The 16,249-nt window shown below is 45.8% G+C and overlaps 1 protein-coding gene across 4 annotated transcripts in view; it reads right to left on the bottom strand.

The window, feature by feature from the left end:
* Positions 1-16,249, bottom strand: part of GRAMD1B (GRAM domain containing 1B) — a 207,533-nt gene that overhangs the window by 5,626 nt on the left and 185,658 nt on the right. For 3 of the 4 annotated variants that reach the window (XM_023742967.1, XM_023742970.1, XM_023742969.1), the window contains exons 11-17: positions 12,085-12,298; positions 10,266-10,409; positions 8,728-8,846; positions 8,306-8,448; positions 6,270-6,373; positions 5,431-5,634; positions 4,193-4,283 (exon numbers count right to left, since the gene is read on the bottom strand). In XM_023742967.1, coding sequence (XP_023598735.1) covers positions 4,193-4,283; positions 5,431-5,634; positions 6,270-6,373; positions 8,306-8,448; positions 8,728-8,846; positions 10,266-10,409; positions 12,085-12,298 — 1,019 coding nt within the window. The remainder of the gene's footprint in view (positions 1-4,192; positions 4,284-5,430; positions 5,635-6,269; positions 6,374-8,305; positions 8,449-8,727; positions 8,847-10,265; positions 10,410-12,084; positions 12,299-16,249) is intronic. The other variant, XM_023742968.1, reaches the window with a different exon arrangement.

Genomic DNA, 16,249 nt, shown 5'->3' on the forward strand with positions numbered 1-16,249 from the left:
TCCAAAATAAAACACCAGATGACTTTCCAGTAGAAGAAAAGGCACTAGAACTACCTGACAGGGAATTCAAATCTCTAATATTCAGAGCTATGCAAGATTTGAAGCAAAAAGCAGATGAAAATGAGGAAAAAATAGACAAATTCATATAAAAAGTAGACAAATTCACGGAAAATACAGACAAAAAAAAATGGAAGAACTCAGGAAAATAATGCAGGAACAAAATGCCAAACTAAATTCACAACTAGAAATCATACAAAAACAACAATTAGAAATCCAAAAGATAAACAAGAAGATTTCAGAAATGGACAGTATCACAGAAGGACTGAGGAGCAGGTCTGAAATGATGGAAGACAGGATCAGGGAAATTGAAGACAAATACTTGGATAAAACTTTGAGGAAAAATCAGAAAAAAGAACAAAGAAAAATGAAGAAACTCTGAGAATTATGTGGGATACAATCAAAAGTAAAAATCTGTGAGTGAGCAGAGTTCCAGAACAGGGGGAGAAAATGGAAAACACAGAGCGGATCGTTGAAGAATTGCTGACAGAAAACTTCCCTAATATCAAGAAAGATGAAAAGCTGACCATCCAAGAAGCTCAATGAACCCCATATAGGATACACCCCAAAAGAAAATCACCAAGGCATATCATAATCACACTCCCTAAAACCAAAGACAAACAAAGAATCCTAAGAGCAGCTCAAGGAAAATAAAAAGTCGCATACAGAAGACAAACAATAAGACTAAGCTCGGATTATTCAGCAGAAACCATGCAGGCAAGAAGGCAATGGCATGACATGTATAAAACCTTGAAAGAAAAAAATTGCCAGCCAAGAATAATATATCCTGCAAAACTGTCGTTCAAATATGATGGTGAAATTAGGACAATGCTAATGGATAGGTAGACTCAACACTGTAAAAATGACAATTCTACCCAAAGCCATCTAAAAATACAATGCAATCCTGATCCAAATATCGACAACACTCTTTAAAGAGATGGAAAAACTAATCATTAACTTTCTATGGAAAGGGAAGAAGCCTGAGATAAGTAAAGCACTATTGAAGAAGAAGAATAAAGTAGGAGGACTTGCACTACCTGACCTCAGAACCTACTATATAGCTACGATAGTCAGAACAGCCTGGTACTGGAACAACGACAGATACACTGACCAATGGAACAGAATTGAGAACCTAGATGTAAATCCATCCACCTACAGTCACCCGATCTTCGACAAGGGCCCAAAGTCTATCAAATGGGAAACAGACAGTCTTTTTAACAAATGGTGCTGGCAAAACTGGAAGTCCATCTGCAAAAAAATGAAACAGAATCCATACCTCAAACCATACACAAAAACTAATTCAAAATGGATCAAAGACCTAAACATAAAACCAAAAACTATAAAGATCATAGAAGAAAAAACAAGATCAACACTAGAGACCCTAATACATGGCATTAACAGGATACAAACCATAACCAACAACATATAAACTCCAGAAGATAAGCTAGATAACTGAATCTTCTAAAAATTAAACACTTAAGCTCATCAAAAGACTTCACCGAAACAGTAAAAAGAGAACCTACAGACTGGGAAAAAAATTTGACTATGACAAATCCAACAAAGGTCTAATCTCTAAAATCTGCTGGAAAATCTAACACCTCTACAACAAAAAGACAAATAATCCAATTAAACACATGGGCAAAGGAAATGAACAGACACTTCACCAAAAGAAGGCATTCAAGAGGCCAACAGACACATGAAGAAATGCTCGAGATCACTAACCATTAGAGAAATGCAAATCAAAACCACAATGAGCAACCATCTCATCCCGGCATTACTGGCAGGTATCAAAAAAACAGAAAATAACCAATGCTGGAGAGGCTGCAGGGAGATTGGAACTCTTATGCACTGCTGGTGGGAATGGAAAATGGTACAACCATTTTGTAAAACAATACAGTGCTTCCTTAGAAATTTAGAAATAGAAATACTATATGAACCAGCAATGCCACTCCTAGGAATATATCCTAGAGAAATAAGAGCTGTCACACGAATAGACATATGCACACCCATGTTCACTGCAGCATTCTTCACAAAAATGGGGAGATAAAACAAATGGATGAGAAAAAGACCAGCAAAGAAAGAAAAGCATATACTCTGCCTTAGACCTTTCAAAGTGTATGTGTGTGTGTGTGTGTGTGTAATATTATTTGCCTCATTTGTGCATATGGCACTATGATAAGGTAGAATTCCTTAAACTGGCAGCCGAAAATCCCTGGGGCTCTTCAGCAGTGTTCTCAGGGGTTCCAAGTTCTAAAAGAGAATGTTTAAAGCTTGCAGTGAATTTCAATGGCACTGTCTTTAATTGTATAAGCAGACCCCACTCAGCTGAATGGCCACCTCTTCAGCACAAGCTGCACAAGATCTGCTCCATTTGGGCCTGTGTTTACCGTCCTGCCTGTGCCACATGAAGGTCAAGGGGTGCCCTGTGTGCTGTGTGGTGAAGGCCTACCGTGGTCTAAGTAAGAAAAAGCAGTGGAAGGCCCGGGTCGCCACTGGCCGGATCACAGTGGCGCCGGCCTGTGTCTGTCCCCAGTGCAGATCACTGCCTGGGCTCTGATGTGTTTTCTTTTTCACAGCCTGCACTCTCCTTGCATGATCTCGTTCACATCCACAGCTTTAATGCCACCACTAATGCTTTTAAATTGTTAGCTTCAGGCTAAACTTCTCTCCTAAGCTCCAGGTCCACATTTCTCAAAGTCTATTTGTCACCTCCAACATATCTGGAACTGATAGCATCTTTTCTGACAACTTTTCGCCAACTTTCAGATTTCTGTTAATCACACAACCATATATGTTCACTCAAATCAGTACTTCACCTTCCTTAGCTACATAACCAAATGTGGGGTTAACATGTCTTTATCTTCTAGTATCTCTCAGCTCTACTCCCTAGTCTTCGTCTGACAGCCACTCTCATCTAAAACGAATCGGTTGCTGTCAAGTCGTCTCCGACTCATAGCACCCTCATGTGTGTCACAGTAGAACTGTGCTCCACAGGGTTTTCCACAGCTGATATTTTGGAAACAGGCAGGCCAGGCCTTTCTTCCAAGGTACCTCTGGGTGGACTCAAACCTCCAACCTTTTGGTTAGCAGTGAGTGCATTAACCGTTTACACCACAGGGACTCTCATCTAGATCACTGCTGTTTGTTCCCACTGATCTGCCTCCAGTCCTTTTTCTCAAGTCCAGTCACTATACTACTTTAAGAGAGATTTTTTTTTTAATGCCAATCTGACCATGTCATTCCTGGGCTTCCTTCAGTGTTTCCCGAGAGTAAGGCTGTGTCCCTGCCTCTACCTCTCCTGAAAATGCTTCAGTGGAGGCCAGTCTTAGACCCAAGAGTGAACTAGAGAAAGCCTAGAGGCTGGTGCACAGCTGGCAGAGCCAGGGTTTCTCCCCAGCCGTGCCTCCCTCCCTCACCTGGCACATCCCCCACCCACAGGAGCATAAGGGGTGGGAAGCCAGGCAGTGGCACTGGTGGGATACCAGTGGGTTGACCCAAGGGGAAGAGCTGTCTGTGCTTAGCTCAAAATGGTTGAGAAAGATCTCGAGCAGGCTACGGTATGGAGTCACACTCATGGACGTACACCAGAGACCTGCATCCTTCCGGCTCACATCTTCCTTTCTTTTGACTGCCTCTTTTCCTAGCCCAGCAGCATCTTTCTGTGCAAAGTATTGAGCCTGCTGTTTTCAAATGGAATGGCAATTATTATAAACCTGGTCCTGTACTGCAATCATTGGCTTTGCCTGGCCACTCTACCAAGACGTGGGCTCTGTGAGTACATGGCACACGTCTAGGCAATCTCTCGTAAATGGATAAGCAAACTCCTAATGCACTCCATAGCATCTCCATTCTAGTATTTATCCCACTCTGCCATTGTTTTGAATTCCCTGTTTGTTTCACCCACTTGAAACAGTTCCTGAAGGGCATGGACGCTACAGCATCTTCTTCTGAATCCCAAAGGCCTGGCATACAGTGAATGCTGAATAAAGCAGTAAAGAGGGTGCAGGGAGGCAGAGAAAAGACTAGAGGACAGATGCAGCAGTCAGGTGCCCCATCCACCCCGAGATGAGGGATGGGCCCAGGCATGAGAAGGGAGGTGATGGACAGGGTGAGAGGAGAGCCTGGAGTCCCTTACACACAACTGATAACCAGCAGCAGCTTGGACACACTCTGTAGGTGGAAACCACTGGGGGTGTCCTCAGGGATGTGCCGTGTCTGCGTGGAACCTGTGAGGAGAACAAAGAGGCCATCACCACTGAGGTCCACGAGTCTACAACTACTGACATGACACTGGCCACACAGAAAATGTTGGGAAATGACCAAGACACTGCTCCTGTCACAGCACCACTATGATAGACACTTCAACCCTCCAAAAGCGGATGGTAAGCTCCTTGAGGACAAGGCTGTGTCAGGCAAGGTGAACATCAAAGAGTCACTGGAAAATGATAAAATCAACAGACCTATGTAGCTAGGACAAACAGATGTGGGCCAGAGTGATCTGCGCCTGTGCAAGGGCAGGTAGCACTGGGCTAGGACAAGAGAGCCAGTGTCCAGCTCTGGCTTTACCCATAACCAGCTATGCAAAGTCAGGCAAATCACTTAGCCTCTGTGAAAGCTAGTTTTCTCTCATGTATGAAAAGGGGGCTGGATGGAACCCTTTATTCAAATGCATATGGCAAACACCTCACATGGCAGTGTTCTGGCTGAAGTTGGGTAAGGGGCACAGAAGCTGGCACGCTCCTCCTCCCTCCTCCCCATCCTCATTCAGCTCAAAGGAGCCCCCAGGGATGTGCAGTTCCCAGTCTGAAAAACACTGCATTTGCTGGTCTTTAAGGTCCCTTTCAGTACCCACAAGTGAGCAAAGCCACGACTAAAACATAACACGCTTATGTCTCACACAAGGGAGGAGATTCTGAAGGACTGGTTGGGGAGAGAATGAAATAGCAAGGGAGCCCACTGCCTGGTGGGCCCATGGGGCCAGGGGAGGTGGGGCTGCCTTGGACCTCCTGACCTTTGTGTTATGAGGTAGTCTCTGGGGTCTGGGCTTAGGCTTCTCCGTGGCGCATTTCCCAAGAACCTGGAAGATGCATACCTGAACCTATGCAGGGAGCCACGGAGTGTGGGCAACACGGAGCGATGACCCCAAAGGCTCTGCAGTAGAGCACACACACAGTCTAGCAGGGGCTAGGGAACTTAAAAGGTAAAGGGAAGCAGGTAGAGCATCAAGGAGGGGTGGGGGTCTCAGATTTAATGAGGCATATGCAAATTATATCAAACCATACCCTAGGTGAAAAATGAGTGTACATGTGTGTGCTGTGGCACAGGTATGAAGTTCCAGGCCAGAGCCCTGACCCATCTCCACCTGGCACACACCTGCCACATGCTTGATCCTGTGGCCCACTTCTTCATCAGTGGGTGTGGTGACAGGGCTCATCACCTCTTCCAGGTGAGGTACCCGCAGGTGGGCATGGGGACGTTTCCTCCTCCGTACTGTCGGGGGCTTGCTGGCCTTCTCCTTGGGAGACTGTCTGTGCATCTCAGCCAAGTAGGTGCTCTCTGTTTTTGTCAGCTCACTCTCTGTTGGAGCCAACAGGGTCATATCAGAGGCCGTCATTCCATACCTACAACCCAATGTGTTGGCCTTCAGAGGCAATGCTCTCTGCTCTCACCAAGCCCTCTAAGGGAAACATTTTCCCACACAGTGCTCTGGGAAATTGGCGGGGAGGGCAGAGATCCCTCAGCAATGCCCATGAGCCTCGGGAAGTCCTTCTGGGACCCAGCCCAGCCCCTTCTCTGGGTTGTTCAACATTGTGTACAGCCATACATTCCCAAGATCTGCACCCTTGTGTATACAATTTGGAATATAACACACACTTCCTAACAGATGCATTCACAGGCAATTTGCAGATTCTTCCTATAATAGATTCAACACCATTATCACGCAATCTGTGGTTCTTAAGGTTTTTTGGGGAGTCACAGATCCTTAATGCTTCTCATAAAAGCTACAGACATATTCTCTAGAAAAATGTACACGTTCACATATACCCCAGATTTTGTATCTATTTCTGGGGGAGACTTAGGGATCCTATGAAACCAACTCAATGTCTCGGTTTCTCTCCCCACTCTCCACGTCGCCCCTTCCCCTGAAGGGTAACAGCTCTACAGTTCACCATTTCTCCAGTTCTACCAGCAGTGATGATTGTAGTGCCCACCTAAATGGCGGAAGTAGTCCTCTAGCCCACTCCAGAAGTTCTTCTCGATGAAAGTTTTCACTAACCCCCAAGGCTGTTTTCGATAGCGCAGCTCTGTGGAGACCCTGAGGAACAAGCCAGAAACAAGATGAGTCATTTCCTGGGCAGGACTCTCTTCTGCTGGGAAATGAGAGATTTGGGTTTAAGGCCAAAACACCTTCCTATGTGTACTGCACTTTGCAGGCTAAAAAGTCCTTTCATACCCATAATACCACCTGATCTCCCTGGCCACTCTTTGAGTTTGTTAGAGCTAGTGGGTTTATCCCCATTTCACATATAAGAAAACAGGTTTAGAGTATTCCAGCAGACCAGAGGCTAACAGCAAGGGCTTCTGATTTCAGGAAAAGAGTTCTTCTCATGATACCTCACTGACTCCTCCCAGGAGGGCTCCAGATGGTCCATGCAGCCTGCCAGCCAGCCAAGAGAAGGCTCTTGACACTAAAAGGAAAGTAACATGGCCCATCCTTTCGGCAGGGTCCCTCTCTCCTTCTCCAGAGACTATTTAAGTCTGAGCAGGTCTAGGGTTTCATCACTTTCACATTTAAGAGTGTCTTTTGCTGTCCACTCTGGCTCCTGCCTCTCCACCATACCCAAAACTTTGCCAGCTCTTACTCTTTTCCAAGTATTCTCTCCCCCAACCACTGGTCTCTCTAGTGCCCATGTCTTGCTGTCTCAGCTCCTTCCTCTTCTATGCAGCAGGCCTCCTCTTTACCTCCTCCTTAGGTTCATCTGCACTTCACTTGCAATTTACACTCCCCATGGAGGCTGCCTGCCCTGCCCTCACCCCATCCTCCACCCATGGACTTTTTGATGTGTGTCTATACTTGGAGCCACCTCCCTTTCCCACTCAACAACTGTCTACTGGACCGAGGGTCTATCTGAGGTCAGCCAGCTACCTAGATGTTGACTAGACAGAAAAATCAAGCAATTGGAAGACTCTCCTAGGAATCTGAAATTGAGAAACCTAGAGAGTGTGGGGAAAAGGGTAGGGGAGATTGGAGGGAGGAGAGAAAGAAGAAGGGAAAGGCGAGGGAGGAGTAGGGGAGCAGAGAGCAGCACAGAACACAAAACAATCAAGATGAGGGTGAGAAAGACACAGCCCTTTTTGAGGTGTGGGTAGTCAGCTCTCCCTGATTCCTGAGGGATCTCTCTGTAGCCTTTCACTAAACTCCCATTTTGTTTGAACAACTTGAATCAACTTCTCCTTACAACCTAAAGACCTTGGCCTAAAATTCAGCTATACAATCTGATTCTTTTCAAATGGGTGTATGCTTTGATTTTTAATTGGGCATGTACATCTTAAGATCTGGGTCTAAAGTTCTTCCTTCCTTGGAATGGACATCATAGTACCAGACAGGACTCTACCACCAGAATTATTATCATTATGTATTCCATCAGCACGGTCGGGACGTTACTACGTGCAGGCACTGTGCAGGGGGCTGGGAATAGAGTGATGAATGAGTGTGACTCCTGCCCCCAGTGAGCTCAGTCTAACAGGGGAGACGAACAGTAAACCGCAGGACAGCGTGGCATGCTGGGACGAGCACAGGTGTGTGTTAAGTCTGGGCTCAGACTTACTAAGAGCACGTCTCTGGGCAAATTAACTCACATGAGCCTCAGCTTTCTTACTTGAAAAATGAGGAGAAAATCTACCTCACTAGGTCACCGTAAAGATTCCAGTTAATATAGGTAAAGCACCTATGCAGTACTTTATAAACCACAGACAATCAGTGAAGAGAAGTAGTTACAGAAGTTTTATAAAGAGGTGTACAGAGTAAAAAAGGGAGAATAAAGTACTATGTCAGGACAGGGAGGTGAGGTGGGGGCGTCTCAGAGGCTTCAGAGAGAAGGTAGAATAAAGAATGAGTCGGCAGCAGAATATACCCAACTCCCTTCTTCCCTGCAGGAGCAAATGAATGTTCTCCACTGCGAAGCCCCCTGGTCCCACTCGCACCCAGAATGTCACTGCACCCACCCAAGTTCTTCAGATGTCACACCTGAGCCGACTCTTGTTCCGAGCCACACGGGTGAGAGTGTAGCGATTGATGGTGTAGAAATAGTCGTGGTATGGCACGTCGTGGGTGAGGACTTCGGCGTCAATCACGTAACATTCGCTCTCTTGGCTCGCCTTATACATGGTCTGTGGGGAGGAAAGGTCCAGACAAACTGAAGATAAGCAAAACAGGAAAACCACCTCCTTCTCCAACCTCCCCAGCTCTCCAACCACCCTACTGCACAGCTTCTGAGTGGAAGACTCCAGAATGATTGGAAATGGCAGCATCTGAGCATGCAGGATGCGACCATTTCAGTGCCAAACCACACCTGCATCCAGAGACTTCTTTGTAGCCTCTATCCTTAATTCTTCCCAGGAGAGGAGAGGACGTTCCAGCCTGCTTACTTAGCCCTGCCCCGAACTCACCTGTGTTTCCCTGACAGTGGCCGTTTTGGGAGCCAGCGGGTTGGTAAGGGTGATGGTGTAAAGAATCACTCGGCTCTGGTTTCCATTCTCCTCTTTTTTCCATGGGTGGAAGATGATATCTGAGGGTAGAGGGGGGACCTGGGATGAGGGTGGGAAAGAAGCACCCCCCAGTCTGAATTTCCCCACCAAGTGAACTTCTCCTGACTGTTCTGACTGCCGACTGGCCCTCAAAAGCAAGCCAATGAGAGCCCAAGAGCCAGGGGAGGGAAAGCACTGAGCGGCTTCATCTGCTCCACGAAGCGAACGAGGGCAGGGGAATGGGGTGGTCAGAGGGGGAATCAAAGCAGAAAGAGGCTCATTGTAGCACTGCCGAAATTCTACACAGGGCTCCAGAATGCTGATTGTTCCAGGGCTGGGGCAGGAGGTCTCAGGGCCACCTACGGGGTTCTGGCAACACTGGAGTCACTGTGATGAGGGCCTGAGATCCCTAGGGAACAAGTCTTCTCTTCTAAGGCATGACCTCCCCATGCCCTCCGCACATCTTCTCTGGGCAGAGGGGCACGCTGGTGCCCAACTGTTTTCTCATACAGCAGGGAACTTAACAGTTCTGCTGGGCCAGAGCCGCAGCCTCTGCTGGGGGCAGGACAGGGGTGAGGCAGGAGCACGGAGGGTTGGAGCACCAACTCACAGCTTTGAATCTTAGCTCCCCCAACCTTCCAAGCTGTATGATCCTGGACGAGTAAGAATGGTTGCTCTGAGTTTCAGTGTCCTCATCCATGGGGATCACACTACCACCATGCAGGGCAGTCGTTAAAATTGAATCAAGTAATGTAACAAATTTGGCATATAAGGGGTGCCTACTCGTAAGTAAGGGGGCACTGGTGATTCAGGGGTAGAATTCTCATCTTCCCTGCAGGAGACCTGAGTTCGATTCCTCACCAATGCACCTCATGTTCAGCCACCACCCATCTGTCAGTAGAGGCTTGCATGTTGCTCTGATGCTGAACAGGGTTCAGTGGAGCTTCTAGACTAAGATGAACTAGGAGCAAAGGCCTGGTGATCTACTTCTGAAAATCAACCAGTGAAAACCCTATGGATCACAATGGTCGGATCCACAACTGATCATGGGGATGGTACAGGACCAGGCAGCGTTTCATTCCTTGTGCATGGGGACACCATGAGTGAGGGGCCACCTTGACAGCAGCCAACAACAAGAACTAGTAAGTAGTAGCTGCTCTTTACTGGACGGAGGTCTCTGTAAGGCCAGGAATTGGGCAGGGCTTATTCATGGAGAGTCTTTAGGGCATAAGAGTCAAGCAGTGACATTGCATTTGTGGACAGAGCAGGCCAGCAGGACTCTGTGGGGGCTCCAGGCCTGGGTAAGGCAGAGAAAGGGTACCATGTGCCCAGCAGGGGGCCTGAAAAAGGAGGGCGTTTGGGAAGAAGGGAAGAACGGGGTGGGGGGCGGAAATACAGTGAGGGGAGAGGTGTGGGCAGAGTGGGAAGGGGCAAGGGGGATGGCCTTGCCCAGAACGGACCAGAGAAGCGCCGCTGCTCCATGAAGTCCCTCTGGAAGGGGGAGTCGGTGAAGAGGAGGTCATAGAGCTTGTCCACGCTGAAGTTGAAGACGTCATTCACATACTGCCGGCCACTCAGGTCCTCGTAAAAGGCCTGGACCTCTCCTGCAGGGAAGAGAGAAGCAGGAAGTAGGATAGCGAAGGCAGAAGGACAGGTGAGCCCGGGCCAGCCCCCAGAGCACGGTGCCTTGTTGGCTAATGTGGGAATGGTGGCCAAGGGCAGAGCTAGGCTGTGGAGTGGGCGGGCTGGGCTTGTGAGCACCACTCCTCATGATTTGTTCCAGGCTCTGTCCTTCTGGGGGAGGGGGGCACACTGTTCACTCTGGTTGGCATTCTGTTCATTCACTCTGTATAAAGAGTTCGGGTTCGGGGTGTACCATTTTCTTTTACACTCTCAAACCTTCCCAATTAAGTTGATCATACACTAAAATTCAAATGAATGACTAATTCCTGAGTCTGCCTGAACTCAAAGCACCTGTTATCAAGAGCCTAAGTTAGCCCTAATTGACAACAAATGGCATAGGTGTCTTCGAGGGATACTGGCTAATCTATAATACTGTTAATACAAAAGCTTCTAGACCCAGTGGGCTGTGTCCTTAAGAGCACAGGTCTGTTCTCCTTCCATAAGACAGCTATCTCCCTCATCGTTTCAATAACCTTTCATTTTCTGAATTGTTCTATCTGCTGCAGGAGAGTATGTAGGTGCACTGCCCGAAGGCTCTTCCCAGGTCTCAGCACCCCACTGTCCCTATCACTGCCCCTGCACGGGCTGGTATAGGGTCTCAACCAGGACACTGGCATTCCTGGCACCCCTAGGACCCTGAGAAGACCAAGAAAGAACTCAGAAGTATCCTGCAGGGCCAGTGGCTACAACTGACAGACTGACAGGTGGGGCATTGTACAAGTGCAGTGGGGGAATATTCACATCTTAGTTTCTGTGAAAGGCACCTCCCATTATGCGGTATCCAAGCTGTGCAACCATTTGCACTGGCACAGGATCCTGGATGGGGGTTGGGAAATGAACCGAAGGTCACAAGACCACTACAGGTGACCCACAGGAGAGAATGTCTGCAAATGAGTAAGTGAGCACTGTCTACATATACTCACTAGCCATTACCTATCACCAATTCTATGGAGGTAAACCATTAACCAATATAATGAACACTCTGAGAATGTGGTTTCTTTTCATGGAATGCAAGAAGCAGCACTGTCCCGAGTGAGGTCCTAGAAGTTGACCCTATGTAAGGGGGGAAATAAGAAGCTCTCTACTTAGAATTATTAGAGAGAAGTTGAGTCTTCAGTGTCTATCTGACCCAGGTACACCTTTTCTTCCAGCCTGGTCTACAAGCCCCACAAAGGAGTCACTAGTTGGTTTTGCAGCCATCTTGAGGAAGCTTCCGTTAAAATCTAATTATCCGGAGAGCAGCTGACTGGCACTTTCCCTGTGGCACATAACACTGCCTTGTCTTGCATCTCTGTGAGGGACAGAGATGTGAGACAAGCTAATGTCACAGGGGGTACACTTAGGGATGAGACTGCATGGCAGGACAAGGCATTAGCTGTTGAGCAATGAAAGACAACAAACACAGAATGATGATGACCCCGCATGTGAGTACCTGCAAAAAGGGATGTATGCTAATTAACAAAATGTACCTTTTTAAAAAATCTGTTACCCACCCTTACACCAGGAACCTAGAGACCAGTCTCCGTGCACAGATATCTTTATAGCTTTCAAATGGAGAGAGGAAGGGCCACTCTATGCCCATTTTCAAACTCCTACCTTCATCATGGGTGTCAGAAGAGTCACTGAGCTCAGTAGGGATGTCCTCATTGTCATTAAAGTCCAAGGAAGGGGAGTTCACTGGGGCGATGATCTCAATCTTCTCCGCTATGATGTTGTCAATGGCGAGCTCTCTCTCCAGGGGCCTGTCGCTCTCCAGCACCTCCTCCTCCAGGGGAAGGCCATCAAACTGGAGTGGAGACAGAGGAGTCACCTAATAGGGACAACTTGATTTGGATCTAGTCTCCAAAGGGAGATTAGGGAGGACCTGGCCTTGGAAATCCTTACATTTAAAACACAGCTGTTTAGGAGCTGGGCTGGGAGTCAGTTCTGCCATGGAAGACGTGCCCTTCTCATGCTCACCCTTAAAACAGCACATCAAGCCTCACAAGTGGACAGTGGGAACCGTCAGTCACACCTCCTATCCTGAAGCCCATACCTCCACTATGGTATAACAATGTCACCCTGCCTCTAGGTAGTACATTTTTTTCCCAAGAAGCTCAAAAGGCTTCATAAGCATTTCTTGATTCATTCTCCCATTTATCACAGGAAGGGAACAGATACAATTCTTTTTATTTTAAAGCTAATGTAGAGGCAGAAAATGGAGACTAGGAATGAAATGAATAATGTTTTCATTCTAAGACCAGGTGGTCTGATTCCGAAACCACTGGAATACAAGGCTGCCTTTTCTGAGACTCTTCTCCAGAGGAACCCCACCTATTCTACCTGCCAGCACATACCCTGATCCTCTTCCTTCATTAAGTTTTAGCTCCTCTATTATGAAGTTCCAGAGGACAGAGATTCTTTTTACATATTTTAGATCTTTCAAAAAGTCTAGCACAGTAGGAAAATAAATCAGAATGTATATACTAGGAACTCAATAACTCTAAACTGAATGAGTGAATAAACAAATAATTGATCATTCTGTTGTTGTTGTTAGGTGTTGACCAGCTGGTTCTGACTCACAGTGACCCTATGTATAACAGAACTGCCTGGTTCTGTGCCATCCTCACAATCGTTGCTATGTTTGAGTCCATTGTTGCAATGACTGTGTCAATCCATCATATTGATGATCTTCCTCTTTTTTGTTGACCCTCTACTTTACCAAGCATGATGTCCTACTCCAGGGACTGGTCCCTCCTGATAACAAGTCCAAGGTATGTGAGACATAGTCTTGCCATCCTTGCTTCTAAAGAGCATCAATTCTTCTCTGATCTTCGTTATTCATTGTCCAGCTTTTGCATGCATGTGAGGTGACTAAAAATACCATGGCTTGGGTCAGGCACACCTTAGTCCTCCAAGTGACATATTTGCTTTTTAACACGTTAAAGAGGTCTTTTGCAGCAATGTGGTTTGACTTCTTGACTGCTGCTTCCATGGGCACTGATTATATATCCAAGCAAAGTGAAATCCTTGAAATTTCAGTATTTCCTTCGTTAATCATGATGTTGCTTATTGGTCCAGTTGTGAGGATTTCTGTCCTATAGTTCTGTATTTATGTACAACTTTGACTTTAGATCAAGGAGGTAAAAAAAAGACCTGGAATAGTTCCCCACTATAGGGGCTGTTGTTGTTGTTGTTGTTAGGTGTCCTCAAGTCAGTTCCAACTCATAGCAACCCCATGTACAACAGAAAGAAACACTGCCTGGTCCTGCGCCATCCCAACAATTGTTGATATGTTTGAGCCTATTGCTGCAGCCACTGTGTCAATCCATTTCATTGAGGGTCTTCCTCTTTTTCGCTGGCCTGTACTTTCCCAAGCATGATGTCCTCCTTATCAAGGGACTGATCCCTCCTGATAACAAGTCCAAAGTATGTGAGACACAGTCTCGCCATCCTTGCTTCTAAGGAGCATTCTGCTTGTATTTCTTCCAAGACAGATTTGTTTTTTCTTTCAGCAGTCCATAGTATATTCAATATTCTTCGCCAACACTACAATTCAAAGGCGTCAATTCTTTGGTCTTTCTTAGTCATCATCCAGCTTTTGCATGCATATGAGGCGATTAAAAACACCATGGCTTGGTCAAGCTCATCTTACTCTTCAAGGTGACATCTTTGCTTTTCAACACTTTAAAGAGGTCTTCTGCAGCAGATTTGCTATAGGGGCTATGATGGTTAATTTTATGCGTCAACTTGGTTAGGCTCTGGGACCCAGTTGTTTGGTTAAACACTAGTCCAGATGCTGTTATGAAGTAGTTACATGTGGTTAAATCAGTTGGCTTTAATAAAGCAGACTGCCTTCCATAATATTGGTGGGCCTTACCCAATCAGTTGAAGGCCTTAAGAGTAAAATAGGGAGTTTTCCCTAGAGTGCATTCTGCCTTCAGGCTATAAACAGACATTATGTCAGAACTCCTCTACTCTTCATTCTTGCAATCACCTGACCTACGGATTTGGGGATGCTAGCCTGCAGGAACATCCAGCCTGTGGCCTGACCTACAGATTTTGGACTTGTCAGCCCCCATAATCACATGACCCAATTCCTTAAAATCAATCAGTCAATCTCTCTAACTTTTCTATGTTGTTGTCTTGTGCTGTTGAGCTGATTCTGACTCATGGCAAGCTCATGTGTTACAGAGTAGAACTACTCAATAGAGCTTTTTTTTTCTTACATTTTATTTATTTTGTAGTTGTTGCTGAGAATATACACAGCAAAACATACACCAATTCAACAGTTTCTACACGTACAATGTAGTGACTTGTTGTGCAACCATCCTCACCTATTCTGAGTTGTTTCACCCTCATTAACATAAACTCACTGACCCATAAGGTTCTTATCTAATCTTTTTAGTTGCTGTTGTTGCTTTGATCCCATACAGATAGTTCTTAAAAGAACATAATGCTCAAGGCAGACCCTTTTTGCTAGTTAACCTAGACTATTACTAGGTTTTAAGATGACTTCAGGGGATGTTTAAAGATTATCTCAGGGCAACAGTTTCAGGGGTTCATTCACCCTCTGTGGCTCCAGAAAGTCTAGAGTCCATGAGAATTTTAAATTGTGTTCTATATTTTCCCCCTTTTGAACAGGATTCTTCTATGGAATCATTGATCAAAATGTTCAGTAATGGTAGCTGGGCACCATTCAGTTCTTCTGGTCTGATGGCAAAGGAGGCAGTTATTCATGGAGGCAATTAACCACGCATTCCATTTCCTCTAGCTCTGTTGCTCCCGGTGAATAGAGACCAATTGTTGTGCCTTGGATGGCCACTTGCAAGCTTTTAAGACTCCAGGCACTACTGCAACAAACTAGGAGGTAGAACAGAATACTAAACACATTATTAGGCCAATTAACTGGGATGTCCCATGAAAACACGACCCTAAACCTCCAAACCAAGGAACCAAATCCCATGAGGTGTTTGGTTGTACATAAGCAGCCTCAGCAGCTACTCTTTTGTTGTTACTGTTGCTGTATATATGTCTATCACACTTCTGCCAATTCAACTATTTACAGGTGTACAACTTATTGACTGCAATTACAATAATCAGCTGTGCAACCCTACCCTTAATCAATGTAATTTCTCCATTGTCATTAACCCCTTTCCCCCTCCCTCCCAGCCCTGGTAACCACTAATATACTTTGATCTCTGTACATTTGCCTTTTCTTGTATTTTTATGTAAGTGAGGTCCTACAATATTTGTCCTTTTGTGATTGACTTATTTCACTTAGCATAATGCCTTCCACCTCCATTCATACTGTGGCATGTATCAAGACTTCATTTCTCCTACTGGCTGAGTAGTTTCATTGTATGTATTTATCACATTTTGTTTATCCATTCATCCACTGATGGGCATTTAGGTTGTTTCTACCTTTTGGCTATTGTGAATAGTGCTGCAATGAACAATGGTGTACAAGCTCTTTTCGAGTCTCTGCTTTCAAGTCTTTTGGGAGTGGAATTGCTGGGTCATATTTTTAGTTTTCTACAATGGCTGCACCATTTTGTATTCCCACCAGCAATGGATAATGGTTCCAACTTCCCCACATCCTCACCAACATTTGTTGTTTTCTGTTTTTTTTAAATCTTAGCCATCCTAGTGGGAGTGAAATTGTATCTCATTGTGGTTTTGATTTGCATCTCTCTGATGGTTAATGATGCCGAGCATCTTTTCATGTGTTTGGTGGCCACCTGAATGTCTTCTTTGGTGAAATGTCTATTCGAGTCCTTTG

This window comes from Trichechus manatus, unplaced genomic scaffold, assembly GCF_000243295.1.
Source record: "Trichechus manatus latirostris isolate Lorelei unplaced genomic scaffold, TriManLat1.0 scaffold00227, whole genome shotgun sequence".
NCBI lineage: Eukaryota > Metazoa > Chordata > Mammalia > Sirenia > Trichechidae > Trichechus > Trichechus manatus.